The sequence below is a fragment of the Haliotis rufescens genome, unplaced genomic scaffold (genome assembly GCF_023055435.1).
Source record: "Haliotis rufescens isolate VD_foot unplaced genomic scaffold, xgHalRufe1.0.p SCAF_8, whole genome shotgun sequence".
In the NCBI taxonomy this organism is placed as follows: domain Eukaryota; kingdom Metazoa; phylum Mollusca; class Gastropoda; order Lepetellida; family Haliotidae; genus Haliotis; species Haliotis rufescens.
The window spans coordinates 36,172,321-36,195,951 of NW_025964372.1; the positions used below are offsets into that span (position 1 = coordinate 36,172,321).

The 23,631-nt window shown below is 40.6% G+C and overlaps 1 protein-coding gene across 11 annotated transcripts in view; it reads right to left on the bottom strand.

The window, feature by feature from the left end:
• The window catches only part of LOC124141808 (cdc42-interacting protein 4 homolog), an 88,711-nt gene that overhangs the window by 15,106 nt on the left and 49,974 nt on the right, over positions 1 to 23,631 (bottom strand). For 8 of the 11 annotated variants that reach the window (XM_046509947.2, XM_048389027.1, XM_046509948.2 and 5 more), the window contains 8 exons: positions 18,450 to 18,500; positions 10,331 to 10,478; positions 9,524 to 9,586; positions 8,624 to 8,728; positions 8,198 to 8,326; positions 7,427 to 7,573; positions 6,666 to 6,881; positions 3,374 to 3,406 (listed from right to left, as the gene is read on the bottom strand). In XM_046509947.2, the coding sequence (XP_046365903.1) occupies positions 3,374 to 3,406; positions 6,666 to 6,881; positions 7,427 to 7,573; positions 8,198 to 8,326; positions 8,624 to 8,728; positions 9,524 to 9,586; positions 10,331 to 10,478; positions 18,450 to 18,500 (892 nt within the window). Of the gene's footprint in view, positions 1 to 3,373; positions 3,407 to 4,890; positions 4,906 to 5,360; positions 5,370 to 6,665; positions 6,882 to 7,426; positions 7,574 to 8,197; positions 8,327 to 8,623; positions 8,729 to 9,523; positions 9,587 to 10,330; positions 10,479 to 18,449; positions 18,501 to 23,631 lie in introns of all 11 variants that reach the window. The other 3 variants (XM_046509954.2, XM_046509955.2, XM_046509956.2) reach the window with 3 other exon arrangements.

The following is a 23,631-nucleotide window of genomic DNA, read 5'->3' on the forward strand; positions in this document are numbered from 1 at the left end:
GAGAGAGTGAATGTTGTTTTTCGCTGAAGTATTTCAGCTATATGGCAACATCCTGTAACTGAATTTCACACAGGAAAACCAGTGGTTGACAGTATGAGCAACTATCCACGCCAGCTAGAGCCACAGTATCAGACAGATCCCAGGTTTAGAAGTGCTTAAGACAAACATCAGATACTTGGAATCCCCACCGACATGTCAGAGGGTATCAATGGGTATCAATGGAGATCCACTTCAACATCACTCTGTGGACAGGTCATTTGTTTGCTTGCTGTCAAACCCCACACTCAGCAATATTCCACCTCATAGAGTCTGGACCAGAAATTCAGTGATGACATCATGAGCATCCATCTACACAAATGGGATACATCAACCAAGTCAACAAGCCTGACCATCTGATCCTGTTAGTGGCCTCTTGGGGCGAGCATGGGTTGCTGAAGACCAATTTTAACCCGGATCTTGACAGGGTTGAATTCTGAATCAAATCGCAGCCACAAGAAATAACTTTACATATTGTCGTACATTTGGGCACCTCCAGGGCACAGCCATGTTGTATTAGTAACAGTGTCATGTTAGAACAACACTGATGGTAATTAAGAGTTCCCGGCCACCAACATCCAAAGGTCAAGGTCATCATGGTAGTTAAGTACAACAGAAATAATTTGGTTAATAACTCACAAAACAGTGCTGGAGATGGAACTAAATGGGAATGTTTGTTTGCTTTTCTTCCTTGTTTCTAAAAAAAGTATAGTTGCAATCATTCTGCTCCTGAGAACATATCTGCCTTTTTCAAAAGTTAGGGGAGATAATTATATAAAACATGGTGCTCAGGCTGGTTGCTTGTGACAATGGACGTAGTGGTGAATAGGTTCATGCTATCATCTAAAGAGATGAAGATTTAGACACGGTCACACTACGTAGCAAATTTGAGTTAACGTTCTGGAATATTTCTCTCCATAGATAAATATCCATATTTCTGTTCCAACACTGCTTTGATGGAACAATTTCCTGTTATATACAATAGATAGACATGCATCGTTCTTGATGACATCACAGAGTCGCTACATGTTCTCTAAGACAGTTACCATGGTTACATACTGAAGGAAGTACATCTAGGACTACAAGTTGTAAACTTGTAACCTGGGGATGCCCTCTGTGAAACTTTCCCAATCATTATGCTGTGCTGTTTGTTAAAGTGCTCTTTGACAATGATTAAGAAAATTTCCCAGACCATCCCACGTTTTATATCCCCATCTGGTGTTGTACAAGGGAGAAATATGTTCTTAAACAATAGCCCACAAGTGAAAATCAGATGCTGAAGCTGTTTTTTCAACCTATATCAGATTTGTTCCTCTCTGAAAATCCTGTTTTCAAACAAGATACAGCATCACAAGTCTACATAACTCACCTGTCCGGATTAATTTTGATTGTATTCCATGCACTTTAAACAGTTGCAACATTAATGTATTTCCTTGGGACTCTTCTGCAAGGATGCCCCATGCCAAACATTGTTGTTTGCGTATTTGATAGCACTACATGTTTGATAAACATCAGATCTTGACAACTATGTGAAAAGAAACTGTCATCTATCTTCACTGATAAAAGAAATTTGTTGGAGGTGCAATCTTCTGTTTGAGAACATGTTTCAAATATTTCTGGATGACTGATTCAACAGTCTTGACTGTTTGCTCAGAAGCCAGAGTGTGATGAATTATTTCCCCTTGTATATATACACCAGACAGGGTGGTAGATTCACAGTATATACCACAGATCCAGAAGTCTATGGCTAACCCAGTTGGAATCATATTACTTGTCATTCTGCTGCCATTTTTCAAAGCAAATGTCGTCATGCTATACACATTCAGGGGAAATACAATTTGTTCCTTCCTGAGTAAAAGGATGCAAACACAATTCTTACTTCACAGCGCTCTCAAAAAAATGAATTCTTGTAATGGTTAAACAGGAAAAAGCCCATTGTGCAATTTCCGACATTTGCTTTATAAAACAGGCAACAGAAAACATTGTGGAGCAGATTTGCCACACAGTGACAACTAACAGGCTGTAGTTATGACATTTCATTAACTAGTTTAACACTGTGTATAAAACTGACTACACTAATCCTAGACATGACCAAATCAACTGTCACAGTGTGTTGCATCTGCTAACTCTAGGAACTGAGTAAGATGCAGGCTCAGTAGATCATCATATCAAACCATTTCTGCCCAGGCCAGGATTGACAGCTCCATAATGAATACCAATAATGGTAGCAATATAATAGAGTCAAGAAAGAGACTGCCAACATCCTTTTGTACATGGGATTCAAGGGTCTATTTAAAGGGAATTTGGGACGCAAATAAAATCTATTTGGTACGTATATTCAACATTTAACAAAATATAACGTACATAATAATTCCCTTTACTGGTATGTATTATATTTTTTAAATATTTTTCTCAGTAATTCAATTTCAAATCATACCCTTTCATGAACTAGGAATGAGTTTGAAAGTTTTTCGTCTGCAATCGGGATTCTGCCTGAATTTTAAGAATTGTGTTAAGTAGTCTTTGGGATTCAGGGGTGAACAAATGAGACCGAGTGAAAAATTAGAGGGAATTTGGGATTCAGGGGAGGAGGGGATGTTTTCTGAAATGCCATATTCTAATATGATCATCTACTAAGCCTGTTCTGACACCTGGGTCTGGATGCTACAAGATATCATAGACACGGCATACCTAGATCTAACCTTCATATACACTGGGTACATGTGTGACACATAGCATACATATGTGACACATTGCATACATCTGTGACAAGTTGCATACATCTGTGATGTGATTGCAATATATTCCATACTTTAAGCTGTTAGTATTAAATATATGCAAAATGTTACTGGGATGTAAAAAATAATAATTTCGGAATGGTGTAAAAGTTGTTTGTTACAGGGCACAGGGATTGCGTTTTAGAAATTGGTTTAAAAAAAGATGTGGGTTGCTAAGAAAATGGACACTGTCCTATCAGAACGAACAGTTATCAAACTTAAACATGACAGGTTGTCATGGCGACATCTTAAGTTTACCCGAAGTGATGTTTTTGTGAATTTGGATGATACTTATGAAACTTTGGATAGCTATTTTTCAACTTGAAATCTAAATGATAACTTTTTAAAGACAAGAAATTCAGAATTTAAAGGGAACATATTTCCCGCATTCTAACATAGGAACACCTAGTTTCTGAGAGCAAACATAGGAGTACTGTGTAGAGTGATTGTCTGTGGCTGTAATGCATGGTCTGTCTATGACATAGTGCAGTAGATCCAGTGAGAGAGACTGACGGACGACGGACAGTGACACAGACATACGAGGTGGGCGACATATTTACCGTGGTAGAGATTGTGGGTAACTGCGATAACAGCTAGAAACAAAATAAATACACACATAGCCTTCAGTTCCAAAGTATCTAGCTTGGATGAGCATCTCTAGCGCTCTATGCTTATATGGATTCAACTCTCTCTGTATGAAGCTACCCAAACTAAAACCAACCACTCCTCATATCAGACCAAAGTTGCAATTCATAGAAACATGTACGCACATTGTACCAAGTTGGGATACATTACCGTCAGAGAAGATGGATTAATTTTGAAATTTTTTACCAAGTCAAATAATATTTAACGCATTGAGATACTTTCTGGGTGTTGATGAAATCATCCAACTTGATTCCATGTAGGCCTGGAAAACGTGCTGAAGAAGGTGACGTTTCTAATAAAACTGTGCCAACCATCACCTCAGTTCGTCATAGTTCCAAACAAATGAGAAATGTAAAATTCTATTGTAATAAATCTTTGTCCTGGAAAAAAAGCAATGTAAACAGTGACGCACAAAAGAACAAAATTAACAAAACAATACCTGGAAGCAATCTGACCATGCACCTTGACAAAGATACCCAGCATTATGCCATGATCAGCAGCTACCTCTAGTGTTCCATGGACTTATTGACTTCATAAAAGGGCTCCATTTCAGAACTTTAATTGTTGACTTATTACCTGTGGTTTACCATATCGCTGTGGTAACCCTATCTCAGTGCTGCTCCCTTAAAACAATCTAGATTTTGACTTGTTGCTACACGGAGCTGCTGACTGTGCCACAGTGTTTTCCTAATAGATTCCCGATCCAAATGTGCATCGTACTTTATAAGCTTCAGCAAAGTGCCAGCATCATGATCTAACGACAAATGCAACATGATTTACTTCATGAGACACTCGTCTTCACATACAAGTACCGGGTACTTATATTTTAGATGGAGCAACAATATATTTACTCATCGAGTTGGAAATCGGACTGGTAAAGATTTTTATCTGCAATAGCTCTCAACAATGACAGCCATAAATCTGTACCTTCTCGAGGATCCATACCGGTAAGTACATAGAAAGTTGCATGATCGAAAATAGATGTACACATATTTGAAGGCAAATCTATTAGGAAGCAAATTGTCTTGTGGTCTTCATGGGGTTATGATTCATGTACATACGGCAGGGTTGTTAGTGCCGATGTTCCAAATCGGGAATCTATTAGGTAAACACGATAGGACAGCCCGTAGTTGTGCATAGCAACATGTCAATATCAAGGCAGCACAGAGATACACTTACCTCAGCTATCTTTCCATATAGCTTTTACAAACGCATTCATAAAATTAAAGTAATGTGACATTATTCGGATGCTGCAAAACTACATGGAACACAAGGTGTCCTCCCCATCTGGCCGACACTGTCAAACTGCTTGTAGCACAACTACTCACACACCTACTCATGCCATGCTGAAAACATAGGACTGGGTACTAGACAGGAAACTCAGGGGAAACTATAATGCAGGATGGAAAACAGGACTGCATTCTTTACATACCAATAATCCAATGATCTTTAACATGAGGAAAAACAAATAATAACGGCTGGCTAGAAAATAAAACTTTGGTACAAAATTATCCCGAGAAATTCTGTTGGTTGTTAACACTCACACAAATACATTGAAGAGAAACCTACAAACAAATTGAGTCAACAGTCAGACACCAAGCACTCAAATTGAAAAGAATATATCCTGACGAAAAATTGGAAGCGTCATAACATTAATACGTCTCTTGAGTTAAATCAGTTGTCAGGAAAGATGTATTCAATTCATGAAAATGACCTACGGTGAAAGGTCTGCTACATGAGACATGAGAATACATGTGAATACATGTGAATTGATGTGATGAACGTTATGTGCCCTTGAAGGATGAAACCGACGATGAGGCAAGATGAAATATGTCTGACAACTGATCTAACACAGGAGCTTCACTGACATCCAACATCTAGTCTAACTGCCATTAAACAGACCTGAGATTTCTGCAGCAACAGTTAATAAAAATGTTCAGTCAATGTTTAAGAAGACAAATCATCTTTAGAAAACAAACTTGGAAATTCCACATATTTATAATTACAAATTGGGAATAATGGTAAAAACAACTGAGCACAACATATCTGTAGGAATGACTCCATTACGCCCCAAATTTTTAAATAAAAACTTTTAAAAAAAATTAAAAAAAGAACCTGCAAAAGTAACACCTAGAGTAGACTGTACAATGAAGTGCATGATAAATATTCACTTTACACATGATACAGTAGGTCAGATAACCATATGCAAGAGGTTGTGAAATACATCCGAGTGCATACCACACAGTCTCTACAGTGAAAGCTGTATTATAATCTAGCCTATCTGCCAATGCAACAAACACTAGCTTGGGTTAGTGGCATATGGCTGCCTACACATAGTTAAGAACATTAGGAATAAAGATTTGCTATAGTATGGGTAAACATCTTGTCTTTTTTTGAAAGTAAGACAAACATTGATTCATTGTAAACAGAACGAATTCCCTCCCTGGTAAATCACATCTACTGACAATAATACCTCGCCCTACAATAGTCAAAAACACATCTTACAATCTAGCAGTACTACCAACACAGAGTAAGGGAACAATAAATTGGGCGAAATATTTTGGCGTTCTTAAAGTTCCTAATAGTGTACCACCTGCTAACATTTTGTGAGTACACACACACAGCTTGAGACTGTGACATCTGTGAAATAAAAGGGGGCTGGCAACGGTAGGATATTGTATTATGTGGGTCTTTTGGTCAAAGGTTCAAACACAGGATTTGAAAGAGATATGTAGGATGCCCTGTTCACTTCAAAAGTTTCTTTAAGTCTAGATGAGCAAATGAAATAAAGCTTGGAAAACACTTGCAAAATCAGTAGACATGTGAGATGAGATGTCACAGTCATTACATTTAAAAGAATCTCTGAGTCTAGTTTACCTAAAGGATTACAACAAAACGTGGACTAACATCTAGTCTCTGAAATGAAAATATTTTACAGATAAATTATCATCTTAATAAAATACAACAAAAAGGAGCCCAGTGGCTTCATTTTGAGAAACTGCAGTAATCTAGACTTGCCAAATATTATAGACTTGCATGGGCTGTACGGGATCAATTTGTTTTCAGACAAAGCAAAATGCATCGTTCCCTTATGTTCGGTTGGTAGTACATGTGCTTCCTAAAAGAACAGTGCACACTCCTATTAATATTCTAATCCAAAATGACCAATATGTTAGTAGAGAGACCAACAATCTGAACATGACCTACCTTTGATGACTGAAATAAACCAAATATTCCCCCTCGTTTCCGACTCTTGCCAGAAACAGTGGATGTCTTATAGGTATTTTTCATGTCTGAAGGCGCTGATTTGGGTGTGGAGTGGTTGGAGTTTTCGGTGGCCTGCATGTTGCTCAGATCTTCGAATGGAATGTCACTGGGGACCTGAAACCCTGACTTGTGCCTCTCGATAACCATCTTTGAATCCTGAAAACATAAGATGAGGTCAGATGAAATGGAGTAAACGCCACGTCCAAAAGTATAGCACTTAAATAGCGACGTACAAGTGTGTGTGTGTGTGTGTGTGTGCGTGTGCGTGTGCGTGTGCGTGCGCTACTGCTACTCTGTACCCATGAACAGCTTGGACAGAATAGGTCTTCAGGAACACATGCCTGCCAGAATAGGCGACTATGCTTGTCGTAAGAGGCAACTAATGGGATCAGGTGGTCAGTCTCGCTGACTTGGTTGATGAATTGTGTAGATCGATGCTCATGATGTCAATCACTGGATTGTCTGGTCTGGACTTAATTATTTACAGACCGCCGCCATATAGCTGGAGTATTGCTGAGTGCGGGGTTAAACAACAAACAAACAAACAAACAAACAAACAAACGAACAAACAAACAAACGAACAAAGACTCTAACTCTGTCATCTACTTCCTGGTAAGCATAAATATATTCTTCTCTACTAGCAATATACAACACTACATTCAGACATTAAACAATTGTGCATGGTTGTATTGAAGTCTCACTTCTTTTGCATTAATGGCTGCTGCAGCCTTCTGCATGCCGTCGATGCAGGTGTTGATGATGGGGATGACATTCCTGTCAGCCTCTGCACTCTGACCTATAGCTGACTGGAGGCGGTTGATTCGCTTCTCGTCCATATCTTGTAAACCCTGAAACACACACAAATAAGCTTCTTCTTGTACAAAAAATGAAAGGGTAATATGATATAAAAAGTTGATTAAGATTTTTGATTTGATCTGTTTGTTGTTTAACGCCGCACTCAGCAATATGTCATAATTTTGGTAAACTTAAGATAACTTAGCACTAAGACAGCTTCAAGAAACGTAGCACTAAGACAGCTTCAAGAAACATAGCACTAAGACAGCTTCAAGAAACTTAGCACTAAGACAGCTTCAAGAAACATAGCACTAAGACAGCTTCAAGAAACGTAGCACTAAGACAGCTTCAAGAATGGGCTTAGATAAGCTCTTTATCACTATGAGACATTTATGACAATCTTAGTAACAGGACTGTGAACAGGCTGGCAGGTGAGCTACAAAAGGTCCTTGCTCAAACAAATTGCATACAGTAAACTACATTTATAACCAAGACGTTTATAACCAACTGACAGATATAACGAACAGTTTTTTTTTTTGTCCTGTCCATAAGCTGTATATGCTGCATATATGCTTATAACGAACTACAGTTATAACAAACTCAAATAAGTGGTCACTTTGACTTGGTTATGACTGTAGTTCACGGTATGTTGTGAATGATGAAGACGGGTGTACTACCTGAAATACTTGTGGCATGCCGGTGGAATAATACTCTCTCTGATGAGTATTGGTCTGCTGGAGCTGGGCAGCGTACTCATTTTTGCAATCCTCACATTGAGAAGCCTTCGTATTCATCACAATTCGATGCTGCAAAGTTAAGAAATAAAACATGGCAGTCCGAGCATGGTGAAACTTGAAATAGTAAATGTCCTACTGCAGTCCGTGCCAAATACTCTCAACCTCCTAGTCTGAAATTTTCACAACTTTCAGCTGATAATAGTATATACATAACACTTTTACCTATGTTCCATTTGAGGAACAAACCTGGAGCCTTCCTGTGACAGGAAGATGGTTCCCCCACTACACTAGCTCCCCCCATGTACATAGCCCTGTACTGAAGTCAAGCTCTACTCACACAAGACTGACACACACGGTGATAATTACCTTTTCCACTTCAGCTCGGGACAGATTGATGTCCGCATCAGCCTTCCTGTAATTGTCTAGAGCCTTTTCACTGTCTTTGAAAGCCCTTTCGTACTGTCGTTTTGACTGAAAGGTGTAGAAATAATGTCAACACATGTAAAGTTATTCTTATACCTCAGAAACAGTACACAACATACCTTTAACTCAGAGATATTACATAAATCTACATTTCTTCACTTGAGAACATACAATCAATACACAAATGACCATGTCATATTTATATTTACTACGATTTGAAAGCATTAATTACTTTCAAGAAATGCTTGATGTCATATTTGCATATTTGCATGCAATGTAATTACTCTGATCAGTTGTTTAAAACAAATTCCTCTGGACAATTTTTGTTTGTTTGTTTGTTGTTTAACGCCGCACACAGCAATATTCCAGCTATATGACCAGACAATCCAGTGATTGAAATCATGAGTATCGATCCATGCAATTGGGATACAATGACATGCATCAACCAAGTCAGAGAGCTTGACCACCCGATCCCGTTATTCGCCTCTTCCGATAAGCATAGTCGCCTCTTACGGCAAGCATGGGTTGCTGAAGATCTATTGTAGCCCAGATCTTCACGGGTCTCCTCTGCACAAACATCACTTCAAGTAGTGTAGTGTCTACCGCTGAAATGTGATAGCTGACACACAGTCTTGAGAGTTACCTCTCTTTGTTCAAGAACACGGAAGCAGGCAACCACATGGCATATGTAATTGAGACAAACACCTAAGAAAATAGAGCTTGCATAGCCTTGTACTTATTCTACAAGTTGGTATCTAACAGTACTCCCAATTGTCTCCCCTTGCTCAGGTGTCCCAACCTGTTGGTAACTCCCCACAGAGAAGTCACAGCCATGCATCTCACCTTATCTAACTGTTGGTATGACTGTTTAAGTGAATCTTGAATCCTTGTTCCTTCATGTAAATGCTGAAATGATAAACACACATCCATGAACACCCCACAGGAGCTAAGACATGAAAATGTGGCAGATTTTAATCATTATCACACACGCTTTATGGGGATTGTGTCCTGTTTGTTAATGTGTGGCCATTTCTATTTTAAGTGTGTACATATCCTATAGTTTGGTTGATCTCTGTAGGTTGGGAAGTAGGCCTGTAAGGGATGGATCTCTCCACCTTTTGGACATCTATAACTAATGTCTAAATGACACCTCTTTATATGTATCAATTATAAACAATAGGGTTTCTATGAGTTTTGTAAAAGCATGAAAACAATAGTCCATTTTTAAACATCTTTTAATGTGTGCATCTGTCAATAAAACAACTTAAAATGATTTTGGGGGTAAATTAACCAATGATCAACCAGACATTGTAACTGTTCTTAATCTGCATTGCATCCAGCTTCCCTTTTAAAATACAAAATTTGGTGTGTTATGATAAAGACTGTGTTATAATTAAGACTGTGTTATGATTAAGACTGTGTTATGATTAAGACTGTGTTATGATTAAGACTGTGTTATGATTAAGACTGTGTTATGATTAAGACTGGTTTTACGCCACTCTTAGCAACATTCCAGCGATATCATGGTGGTGGAAACCAGAAACCCACATTTTACCCATCTAGGGAATCAAACCTGTGCTTGCAACATGACGCTTAACCACTTGGCTACCCCATGCCCCTATTAAGACTTAGTCTGAAACAAGCAATCACCCTTTTCCTCTCCTGCCTGAGCTCCCCGATGAGAGCCTGCAGGTCTTTAAAGACGGTGCCCTGCAGGTTCTCAGCCACCATCTCATGCTGGCCCGCGATGTCATGCAGCTCCTTCACCATGTCCACAAACGCCCGCGACCACGTAAACCTGAAACACAGACCCACACATTAGTTACATCAGCCACCAGCTGTTTACTTATGTAATGTTTGTTGTAAAGTAGGACCATTTTGGCTTTCACTGTAAAGTTTTCCCCAAAACCAGCATCACATGGCTGGAGTATTCCCTTCCTGTAAAGTAAGACCTGTTTTCCCCAAAACCAGCATGCCATGGCTGAAGTCTTGCCTCCATGTAAAATAAGACCTGTTTTCCCCCAAACCAGCATCACATGGCTAAACGGATTTTCTTCAGACGCGACAAGAGCTGTTGAGATAAAAGACTACAGGATGGAAAGAGCTAGAGTCCCTACCTGACTGTCAGGTACATAGAGGGGATGTCATCCACCTGGGAGGGAGGGAGGGAGGGGGTAATACACAGCCCCACCCACACCTCCGGACAGTTGCCAGGAAACACAACTTTACACAGGTAGGTGGGGTGGATCATGTGGAGTTGCCATAGATGAAGCCAGGTAGGAACGAGATAAACACACTGGGGCAGCTATAGATACTGGTTACATCTTCACAGGTGAAATGTCAGTATAGAAGGACTGTCTGTGTAATTCCTTTGGGTCAAAGCCATTCCAGGATGAATAAAGATCCTATTGATGATTAGATGCAAGATGGAATGTTACTTAGTCACTGTCATAGCAGTGTTAGAAATTGGCCTTGACTAACTGCCCAATAGTTAAGGTATCATAAGGACTAGTAGAAATTTGCCCTTTTTAAGGGTTTTGCTAGATGTTATCATTATAAGGACTAGAGGACGAAAAACTGTTAGTTTCTACCGCTGCATAGGGTCAAGCCATAGGGTAATAGACAAGTCCTTGACCATGTCTGTATTATTACGAACTTTGGTATGAACAATCAGCAAGTGTTTAATTGTCCTCACATACTTAACACATTTATTGCTAAGCAGGAGCAGTGAGTGAGTCAGTAAGTGAAAGTTGTTGTATGGTACAGAAAACAATACTACACCTCTACCAGTCTGTAATAAACTGAAGGTTAGAACTGGAGGTTGATAGCATGAGCACCAATCCATGCCACTGGGCATACTGACACTGAGGCAGGCCATCTCTCCAGGAATTAGTTCTTCAACCTGTTTCTTTGAGATCACTCACAATGTCTGTTTTACTGGATTAGACCTCTTCAGCCCAGTGAAGTCTCCAGCCCATATTCATATGTAGCAGCCATTGTGATCACCCAATCTCCAAAATAGTCCTTTTTGTCAGTTGTTTAACGCCGCACTCAGCAATCTTCCAGCTACATGACGGCGGTTTGTAAATAATCGAGTCTGGACCAGACAATCCAGTGATTGACATCATGAGCATCAATCCACCAGATCCTGTTAGGTGCCTCTTACGACAAGCATAGTCGCCTTTTACGGCAAGCATGCCAAATTAGTCAGTTCATACAACACAGGGTACTGAAGGCCAAAGCTCAAACCTTCACTGCATCACTGTTACAAAGCTTTGCATGTTCCTGTAATGTTTTGTCAATCAGGTATTTTCTTTGTGTTGCACACACTTAGTCTGATTACACCATCACAATCTATCAAAACCAAAACCTAAAGCCTGTGTGTTTTATTTCATATGAAAACAATCAACAAAGAGGACGAAAGAAGCCAGCATTGCCTAATCACCAGCCTACTACACAAGATAAACAGGATTAAATTGCTTTTTATGATTACGCCGGTGTGGAGACTGTACTGGATGCCAGGCCAGGTTCACCAGCTGTTTCTTATCATAGCCTGGAGTTGGTAATAATGTAGAAGGCACAGAGCTTCAGGTGACTATCTGCCCTGGCAGGGAAGAGGAGGAGGTATCTTCAACACAAAAACCTGTGTCAGCAGTTTCTGGTTGACTGCAGCTAGACATGATATGGGTGTAAGAGGCTTGTCTTCTAGGTTGTTTAAACATATCAGGCCAGTTGAAGGCTTTTCAGAGCTTCCTGGTGAAAGTGAGTGAGGTGGGTTCTACACTATTTTTAGCAATATTCCAGCCATATCACAGGAGGGTACACCAGCAATAGGCTTCACACACTGTACATGCATGTGGGGAACCCAACCTTGGCCTTACAAGATGGACCACCTCCGAGGTCTTGTGGTAGAGCCTACGCCCGGAAAGCAGAAGGTCTGGGATTCGATCCCAGCCGCGTCATACCAAAAGAAGTTAAAAGATGGTACTTGTTGTTACAACCCTGCCTGTTGCTTGGCATTAAGGGGCTAAAACAAGGACTAGTTGGTTTGGAGTCAGTATGCTCTGTCTGAGTCGGGTATCCATGTTAAAACTATGGCATGGTATCTCAGTGGGCTAGCACTATAAAATCAGCATTAGTCCGGACTAGTACAAGTGTATGTGCACGCTCGCACACAGCGATATAAGTGCAATCATCTTGGACTCGACGTTAAATCCCATTTGACCCCACCTTTCAGGATGACAAGTGAACACTCTAACCACTAGGCTACCCCACCATCCCTAGTATGGTAAGAGGCAGGATACAAACTGTGGGAAGGCTTGTCTGTAAACAAGGAAATAAAGTGGTGTGGCCTTATATTGACTGCATGTTGAAAGGGACCAATAGATAAGTAGGTCAACAGGGGTTAATAAGAATATTCATCATCAACTGTTCTTACTGTCCTCCATCTTCAACTTTTAAAGTACACACCAACACTGTAACATAATTAGGCAAGGTACGTGCTAATCCGCAGCACACATGGCTGTCACAGGTAAGCTGATTGTGGTCACTCCATGAGGTCAAATTCTCAGCCAGATAATCAGGACCTCAGGGAGTCGCCCCTTTCTTTATATCATTGTACTTTAAATGGGCCAGATGACCATGTGACCTCGGGGAAACGCCCCTTTTTTTATACCATTGTACTCACATGGGAAAGCCGAACTATACAATAGGTGTAAAATGTTCATTCTGATTACCAGCAGGATGCAGTTTACCTGCATACCTTATCTGTGTGGAAATCTACCTCAGCAATTGTACAATAAATACGGTTATTCTGTATATTAGCTGCATTTTCACTACAACCCATGTTGTTTATTTTCAAAAACAATTGCGACTACAATGTCAACAATACTGTAGAAAGATGTCTCTCTGTTTCTAACATGAAAAAGATTATGAATCATATTTGATATATAACCTTCACATACCGCTAACACAACCCCCTTTCTTCTTGTATCCAGTAATTATGGCCAATAGAGGCTGACCACTTGCTTGTCGTGCCACGCCCCCTTCTCACCATTATGGTCACAATTACAGCTGACCACTGGTGATTTAAGTGCCACGCCCCCTTCTCACCATTATGGTCACAATTATAGCTGACCACTGGTGATCTAAGTGCCACGCCCCCTTCTCACCATTACAGTCACAATTACAGCTGACCACTGGTGATCTAAGTGTCACAACCCCTTCTCACCATTACAGTCACAATTACAGCGGATCACTGGTGATCTAAGTGCCACGCCCCCTTCTCACCATTATGGTCACAATTACAGCTGACCACTGGTGATTTAAGTGCCACGCCCCCTTCTCACCATTATGGTCACAATTATAGCTGACCACTGGTGATCTAAGTGCCACGCCCCCTTCTCACCATTACAGTCACAATTACAGCTGACCACTGGTGATCTAAGTGTCACAACCCCTTCTCACCATTACAGTCACAATTACAGCGGATCACTGGTGATCTAAGTGCCACGCCCCCTCCTCACCATTATGGTCACAATTACAGCTGACCACTGGTGACCTAAGTGCCACGCCCCCTTCTCACCATTACAGTCACAATTACAACCGATCACTGGTGATCTAAGTGCCACGCCCCCTTCTCACCATTATGGTCACAATTATAGCTGACCACTGGTGATCTAAGTGCCACGCCCCCTTCTCACCATTACAGTCACAATTACAGCTGACCACTGGTGATCTAAGTGTCACAACCCCTTCTCACCATTACAGTCACAATTACAGCCGATCACTGGTGATCTAAGTGCCACGCCCCCTTCTCACCATTATGGTCACAATTATAGCTGACCACTAGTGATCTAAGTGTCACAACCCCTTCTCACCATTACAGTCACAATTACAGCTGACCACTGGTGATCTAAGTGTCACAACCCCTTCTCACCATTACAGTCACAATTACAGCCGATCACTGGTGATCTAAGTGCCACGCCCCCTTCTCACCATTATGGTCACAATTATAGCTGACCACTGGTGATCTAAGTGCCACGCCCCCTTCTCACCATTACAGTCACAATTACAGCTGACCACTGGTGATCTAAGTGTCACAACCCCTTCTCACCATTACAGTCACAATTACAGCCGATCACTGGTGATCTAAGTGCCACGCCCCCTCCTCACCATTATGGTCACAATTACAGCGGATCACTGGTGATCTAAGTGTCACAACCCCTTCACATGACTTTTTGCATGGGTGCCTCCTCATCTGAGCTGCCATTCCTGTGACTCCATTCTATATGGTAATGGACAGAATAAGCTTGCTCTGTGATCACCTGTGTGATGGAGGAGAGATTGTGGTTATCCTACAGAGATCAGCAGTGGGCCATGCAATACTGACATCTGACACCCAGTGCTGCTAACACACCAGGATGTATATCAGAACAGTTCTGTGAACAAGAAAATAAAGTGAAATGGCCTTATGACTGTTGACTGCATGTTGCGAGGGACCAATAGATAAGTAGGTCGACAGGATTAACTAAAAAAAATAAGAATGTTCATGACCAAGTACTGTTTCTCATTTTCTTCCATCTCCAACTTTTAAAGTACACACCAACATTGTAACAGGTAAGCCTATTGTGGTCACTCCATGAGGTCAAATTCTCAGCCACATCACCATGTGATCTTGGGGACACGCCCCTTTCTATATATTATTGTACTTTGAGTGAGTGAGTGTGTGAGTGAGAGTTTTTATTGTATGTAGGTCATTCCAACAATTACATGAAAAGAATATGACATGTTGACCAGAAGTTGTAAAGTTTATCGATATTGTTGGTTATAGCAGATTCACATTTTGTTACATAATAGTATTCTGACAGTTTAAGTATTACTGGACTCACATACTGCCATACATCTGACACCCAGTGTACCCAATACACCGAGCTGTACATCAGAAACATTCCTGTATCTGCATCAGTCAACAAGACTTCCATATCAACACCAGGTGTTAATGGCCAATGTTAAAGTTGATTAATGCATTTAAATAATCCATAAAGTAAACATCAATACTGACTAAGTGGCAACCCATCTGCTGGCAAATTGTTGTCGGCAGTGTTATCATCAAGTGTAACAAATACTGATTCAGTGGTGCCACTGTCGGTTGTCACGTACAGCATGTTGATGGTGATGTGGTGGTGGTGGTGTGGTGGTGGTGTGATGGTGGTGTGATGGTGTGGTGGTGGTGTGATGATGTGATGGTGTGGTGGTGTGATGTGGGGTAACAGAGTTGAGTTACGTAGGTCCGAGATGGAATGTTGTATGACAACATTCTGTATATGATAGCGGACTGTAAATAATCGAATCTGGACCAGACAATCCAGTGATTGATATCATGAGCATCGATCCATGCAATTGGGATCGATGACATGCATCAATCAAGTCAGCAAGGCTGACCACCTGATCCCGTTAGTCACCTCTTACGACAAGCATAGTTGCCTTTTACAGCAAGCATGGGTTTGCTGAAGACCTATTCTACCCCGAGATGGGTTGTGCTGCGTGCAGTTGTGTAGTTGACAGGGGTAGGCACCATGGGTCAAATCTAACGAGTCCACAGCTTATTTCGGAATAGTGGTTATGTAAAATTGCTAGATTATGGTAGAAAACAACTTAGTGAGTCCCTATGGATTTTTACTTCTCTCTGACTAACAGACAAGAGGTCGTGTCTATCCCGAAGTGTGGGGGGTCTGTAGTGTGGGGTTGTGTAGAGTGAGGTGTGATAATGCCATGGTGAGTTGTGTAGTGTGGGATCAGTGTATTAAATTCAGATAAACTCAAGTCAGGCAGCTGAACTGGCAAGTCTAATAAATATGCCTTAAAGAAACGTGTTAGTTTCAAAAAGGTGCAGTGAAAAGCCAAGTGTCAGGCTTGATAACAAAGTACCCGCTTCTAATGTCTTTTGTTATGACATGGCCTGGGAATCGAAGCACTGACCTTTCACTTTCCAGGCTGATGCTCTATCAATATGCCATAGCTTTTGATTGTCTATTGAAACCCCACCCCTACTAAGAACGAAAATTTACGTTAAAGTCCACATTTTACTGTCTATATTAGATTGTTTTTAAGCCTATAAGGGGTGTATAATTGGTTAGTAACTATTATCCAAAAGGTTTAGTTTCAACGAAGTGTGAACAGCTTGTCCCCCCCCCCACCCCCCTTTAAATCGCTGGGGGTGGTTATCACAGTGCAACATTGCTGGTTACTAACTTAACATGCCATTGTCTTCAGGCTATTTCAAAAAGCATGAGTGACTGAACTGTGTTAAAAAAAGCTTTAAAAAAGCATTTCAGTTATATCCCAACATGTCAGCTTCAGGCAGAAGATGCAACATCGTCTGGCATCTCAAGTGGTCTCTCTCTTTGCCATCTCTATGACGTGATCTAACATGGTTTTCACATTAAGTCAAGGTAACAAATCGTAGAGTATTATTGTGTCAATATCTAGCAGAAAATAGTGTTGATACGATTGGGTATTATGTCACGATTACATTCTATCGATATGAAACGCTCATATGCAAGAGCCATATCTCAAACCACAAACCAACACTTTTCTGCACGAATATTCAAATCTGTCAGGTTATTGGCACCATCTATAAAATGTCCGCTCTTTAATAAAGCAACCCAATCAGGTCTAAAATCGTGTTGTTCCTGCCATGAGATTGACTCGGCTAATTGTTGAACTTGCGATCAATACATTGGAACAGACGGAACCATCGATAAAACTGCAGTCTTTCAGGCCATAAATCTTCCAAGAATATTGGCTTTACTTCATCCCACCAGACCTCTAAAAGACATATACTGATTTCATTAGATTTTGTCCCTTGTGAATTGACATTCAACTCGAAAGTCATAATGAATTCTTCAAAGGAATAAAGGTGACAGAAACCTTTAGATATGACAACGAGTTCAAATGCATGTTTCCGTGTAGTATTTACTCTTCATGGTCGTCTTGACATGGCAGCTGAGTTTCCCACACTATCTTCCTAACAACCAGTGTCCGAAATAACTGCCTGCACGTGGCTGGTAACCTTTTTGCCGGGCTGCATGAAATTTTCCTCCACCTGCCTGACTTTCTGGCACATAAATTTATGACTACTTTCGTATTCAGTTTTATTATGACTCCTTGTAGATTCTCAAGTAATTGTTTGCATTAATTCACCTGAATCGAGACGCTATTTGTCTCTAATTTTGCTTGGGGTGATTTTTCAATATTTATTATGTCTGAGTGCGGGCAGGTAACTTTGAAGATGGGCAGGAAACACTGATGGGTCACCTGACCGACTGTCCTGGTTGGGTTTTAAAATAATTTCAAACAACTGAAAAATCTTTCTTCATGACAAGCTATTACCCTCGTGTTCAGTATAAGTCTACCTTGTCATAAAAAAATAGTAATTTAAAAAAATAATTAAAAAACCAATCAGTCAGATCCACATTCAGGGCACCATTGAAATGGAGAGAGGCAGTGATGGAGCTGACAATCTGACCAATCAGACGGTTTAAGTTGATGTAGACTGATCAGTATAGCAAGTTTCAACAAAAAATATTCAACAGGTTAAGAGTTCTGCTCTGGAAATGGAAAATGGACAGCTGACAGACGATGATTGTTACACAGATTATGATAGGTAATACATGTCACACAAGGGTACAATGATTGTATGTGAGCCCACCATCAGAGCATGGCTCCTGGCATGAACAAAGTACAATTCCACACGTGTCATACTTACACATAATCATCTTCTTCTTTCTTCCGTGGTTGATAACTCTTCACTAGTTTTCTGAAACAAACAATGACAACAATAACATGATTATTTCAATGTGGTCTCAGTTGAAGTCATAACACTCACAGCAATATTGAAGAACATCAAGGCTGCAGACATTTGGGTTTCACTACGGCAGTTTGTGACTATATTCAAGTATGATTACGTCATGCCTCAATAAGGGGTGGTCAGGAAGCCTAGTGGTAAAAGCATCCGCTCGTCACACCAAAGACCCGGCTTCGATTCCCGACATGGGTACAATGTGTGAAGCTCATTTCTTGTGTCCCCCGCTGTGATATTGCTGGAATATTGCTAAAAGCTGCGTAAAATCAAACTCACTCACTCATGCCTCAATACAGGATACATGTATATATACTGAACCAAAACAGTTGGGGGATCATGAATATTTTGGGGGATAGTGAAATTGTGTGCTCAGTCTTCACTAAATTCCCCCTGGCTATCGATATAGACTATAGAGATCGATAATTGTTTGTTCCAATCTGATTTTGAATACATTTGTTGTTGAATTGGTTGTGAAAGCATCATAAGGGTATGTACAAGGAATAATGAGAGTAATTTCTGAAATGAGTCGATATGTGATGTGTGCTTAACTAGGAGTCAGACACACAGGATGAGACAGTGCTCAACTGGATTAAACATTGAACAAAAGCAGGGCTCCCTTTCACAAAGTGAAGTGTTGTTAACAACGTACTCATCAATATTCCAGCTATATTCCAGATTGACCACCCGATCCCGTTATCGCCTTCAACGCCAAGCATGGGTTGCTGATGACCCATTGTAACCCAGGGCTCGCAAGTTACAAATTATATCAATTACAAAATACAATTTCACAATGAATCTAGTCAGAAAAGAATATGTACTTGGCCACTCCTAAAACGGCATTGTTCAATATTAAAATATACTTAACCAAGGATTAGTGCTATAAATGGCTATACAAAGTTATTATTGTTCAAGAATGAGATCTGAAAATGAGTGAGTTGGTCAGCTAATAGTTGAATTGACCAGCTTCAAGATGGTGTGCAGTGACGAGGACACCATTAATCAATCAGTGGGAGTACACGCTGTCACCTCGCCATGATGGCTTGCACCTACATCAAACACACCTACCCCTGCAGGGCTCTCCCACAGCCTATCAAATACCCAGGAGTAGTACCTGATTGAGTACTGTGTCAGTCCACACAGAGATCACAGAGTGTAGTAATTGTCACCTGCATCGGAAGGGTTTCCAAAATGAAAAGACTGCCCTTATCAATAAATGGCCTGTATTTTAACAAGCTGAAGACACAAGAAAAGTATGAAATTCCATAACCTCTATTGTAAACTACATCAGATTTTGAAAATCAAAAGACTGCCCTTATCAAATGGCCTGCATTTAAACAAGCTGGAGTGAGTGAGTGAGCATTGATCCCCGCAATTGGGATCCATGACATGCATCAACAAAGTCAGCAAGCCTGACCACCCAATCCTGTTAGTCACCTCTTACGACAAGCATAGTCACCTTTTACGGCAAGCATTGGTTGCTGAAGATCTGTTCTACCCCGGATCCTCACGGGTTTCACTGAAACCACGATGATAGCTAACTGTTGGGCTTATCGTTGGCACAGGCACTATGAGTGTCCCAATGTAGGTTACAGTGTCTTATGGAGTCTGCCATCTACCTAAGCCACAAGCAATCTCAATCAATATCTTAAATATCATCTTAATCTCAACCCAACTATCCTTAGCGCTTAGATTCCCTTTCCAATCAAGAACCCTTTTACAATCATTAGGGTCAACACCCATTTACAATCATTAGGGTCAACACCCATTTACAATCCTTATGGGTAACCCCCCCCCAGGGTTTTACTGGATGCAAGGTATAGCATCCTACATGCAAACAAATTGTGAATGGGTGCAAATAATACTCACTGTGAGTCCTGTTGGACGCAAGAAAGTTTGACTGTGTCAATAAACTTATCAACATTGCAGACTGCATGTCACATATAAGTGATATTTCTTTTCTCGTAAGAAATACACTGAAAAGATCAAGATGGCAATGGGAAACTTCTTCAGTCTAACATTAGAATCCCTATCTATAACAGGCTAAAAGTTTCTGATCATGTGCAATGGCTTGACATCCAGAAAATCTTGGAGATCGAGTGAAGCATGCCACAGGTTGACAGCCTGGGACCCAAATATTTATGCCATGGACCCCCAAAATCTATTACTGAGTTCTTTAGAGGCCAAAATAGGTGGACCCAGGTAAATCCCTGACACGCTTTATAATTTTCTGGTTAACATCCCTTACAAGCCTTTCGGTTAACACCCCTTTACCGTGATCTGGTTAATACCATTGATGACCATTAGGGTTAGTTGTTAGTTAGGGTTGGCTATCCCACCTTTTGTAGCGAATCTTTCCTGAGGTAATCCAATGAAACCCATTGTAATCCGAGGTAACTCTGTATTCTTATCAACAAAATATGTACCTCTGGAACATTCTAATTGTATTTCTTCTGGCTCCAACAGCATTGATGACTGTTGGAATCACACAAATCAGACAACTATCGAAATGCATCAATATGGAATAGCCTTCAGAAATAAGGTATAAGGACCAAAATTTTCAATTAATTATTTCAAAGAATGACTTTGCAACAAAATCAATATGAAGGCATCAAGTGACTCTCAAATTCCCCTCTTCTGAACATGCAAACTCCTCAGGCATTTCTAAATCGGTACAAAATTACAAATTAATTCTATTAATCTACAATTTCTTTTCCTTTTCAATTGTTCAGCCAATGGCCACCAAATACTTCCACTTCATTCTGGAGATGCCTGGCTAAGAAGCAAGGACAACAGAGAATGAATATCATCTGGCTGAATACAATTGCAGGTGTGGACTACATTCCAGTAGTAGCCAGACAATGGAGTGTGTTCCTGCGAGGTGTACCAAATTTCCAGACCCCATCGGCTTCAGCATGGTGCAACCAGCCATATTGTATTGGCTGAAGGCCACACATAGTCAGGATGCTCCGCCATTACGACCACTTTCACTCGGACCCCCAGTGGCCATACTAGATGTATGGCAAGGTGTTTGACTTGGTCACCCATATTTGTCTTGGCCTCCTTTAACAATGTTGATTATGCTAAAACAAAAGCTGTATCCCTCTGGGAATATAAAAATAATCCACAGTGCTAACATGCTTCTGATCTGTCCATCAGGTAGTGTTGATTCACAAGGCTGTGAAGTATTGGTCAAGTATTACAATAGAGTCATACAATAACGGACAGTGTGTTGTCCGATCTCACTTGACAATATGTCAGCCTACCATGGTGGGTTGGTAATTCTGGGAGAAAGACCTGAAGTTACCATGTATTGAACATAGGGTGAGGTGAGGTGAGGTGAGGTGAGGTGAGGTGAGGTGAGGTGAGGTGAGGTGAGGTGAGGTGAGATTAATCCTCCTGTTTAGGTTTTAAATTGTATATCATGTTATTATGCGTGCCAAATTATTACTGTAATGTTTGCATTGTTCCGAGTGGGCACTTAGTTCAGAAAATGTTCTTCTTTCTTCTTCTAATCAGAACTATCTATCAAACATATTTTCAGTCAGAACTCTTCAGACAAAATGTGTGAATAATAAGCATGAAAACAACTTGAGAAAATATGTCCAGAGTTGATGAGAAGGCTATATTTGTGCCCTGACTGCAATAATTAGACTTGCCCAAGTCTTGGAGGAAATAACTTTCAGAAATCATAATTTCTAGATTATATAAATAATAAGAACAAGTTGTCCCTATAAGAGACTTGCTCATTGATGTACTATCCGCTTATCAAGACTTGCCTATAAGGATATAATAACTATACACCCATGGACTTGTCATTCAGCACAGCCATTGAGCAAGGCTAGGCAATGATGTGAATCATGACTTATGACCCCAGGCACAAGCTAACCAACCCATCACCAGGTCAGTCATGCAAGGAGCCTGTGGTCACACTTGATGCTTCAACCAAAATATCTTTGTCCAAGGACAGTCATGTTTGTTGTGTAAAACATCGTAACTCCAGGACACATTCTCCATGTTGAACAAAGGTGTTTGGGCTGTATTGGGTGGGTCCAAACAACAAAGATACACAACAGATTTTAATTACAAATCTTGCATATGGTAGATGGTTCTTGAGCGGGTTTAGAAGCTCGGCTACCCTGCAGCGATGTACATCCAAACCAGCTGCTCCGGTCCCCCAAAGCTGGGTTGAGCCGACATCGGTCCAAGATTACACACACACAACATTTTCACTCAAATCTCAGTGTTGTTTAGAATAAAAATTAGAAAAGTACGACAGGAAGGGCGGCAATGGCTTTTTCAAAGTTATGTCAAATGGAAAAGTTGACATATGGCACCAGAGTGGGGAAAGGTAAACCTCATGATGGCCAACCGCTGTTCAAATATTGGACCAATGTGTAGAAGTGGTCCATCGTCAGCACACTGCGATTGGGAGAATGAAGAGATGCTGTTCATCTGTTTATAAAAAGGCAATTGTATTTATTTTCCATGGCAATGCCATAGCAGTGGGGACAACATGACTATGACAGTGTGTATTTATTTAAACACAACTACACTTCATCAGTGGGGAACAAGTATACTTTGACAATGTGTATTCATATGCCACCATGATCATGTTTCTGTGTTGAAAGCCCACCCTGAAATATCCCAGCTATTTGATGGTGGCCTGTAAATAATTGAGTCTGGACCAGACAATCCAGTGATTGATAGTATGAGCACCAATCTACGCCACTGGGGTAGGAGGATATGCAATCAACCAAGTCACAGAGCCTGACCACCCAATCCACCGAGTTGCCAAATACGACTAGAACAGATCCTATTCTAAACCAGAATCCCCAAGGGGGCAATAGCTTTCAGCCAGCACAGGTTCTATTCTAACCCGGAATCCCCAAGGGAGCAATAGCTTACAACCAGCACCTTGTTTTATCCCCTTAATACCACTAGACCATGGAGGCGGTCACAATGAGAAGTATGATCCACAGTGTGCGACATTAACCTATTAGGTCTAGTAAGCTTAACTAGTAATAGTTCATAAAATAACACTAAATCTGAATATGTGCTTTATGCTAGTTCGGGGCACTAGCTCAAA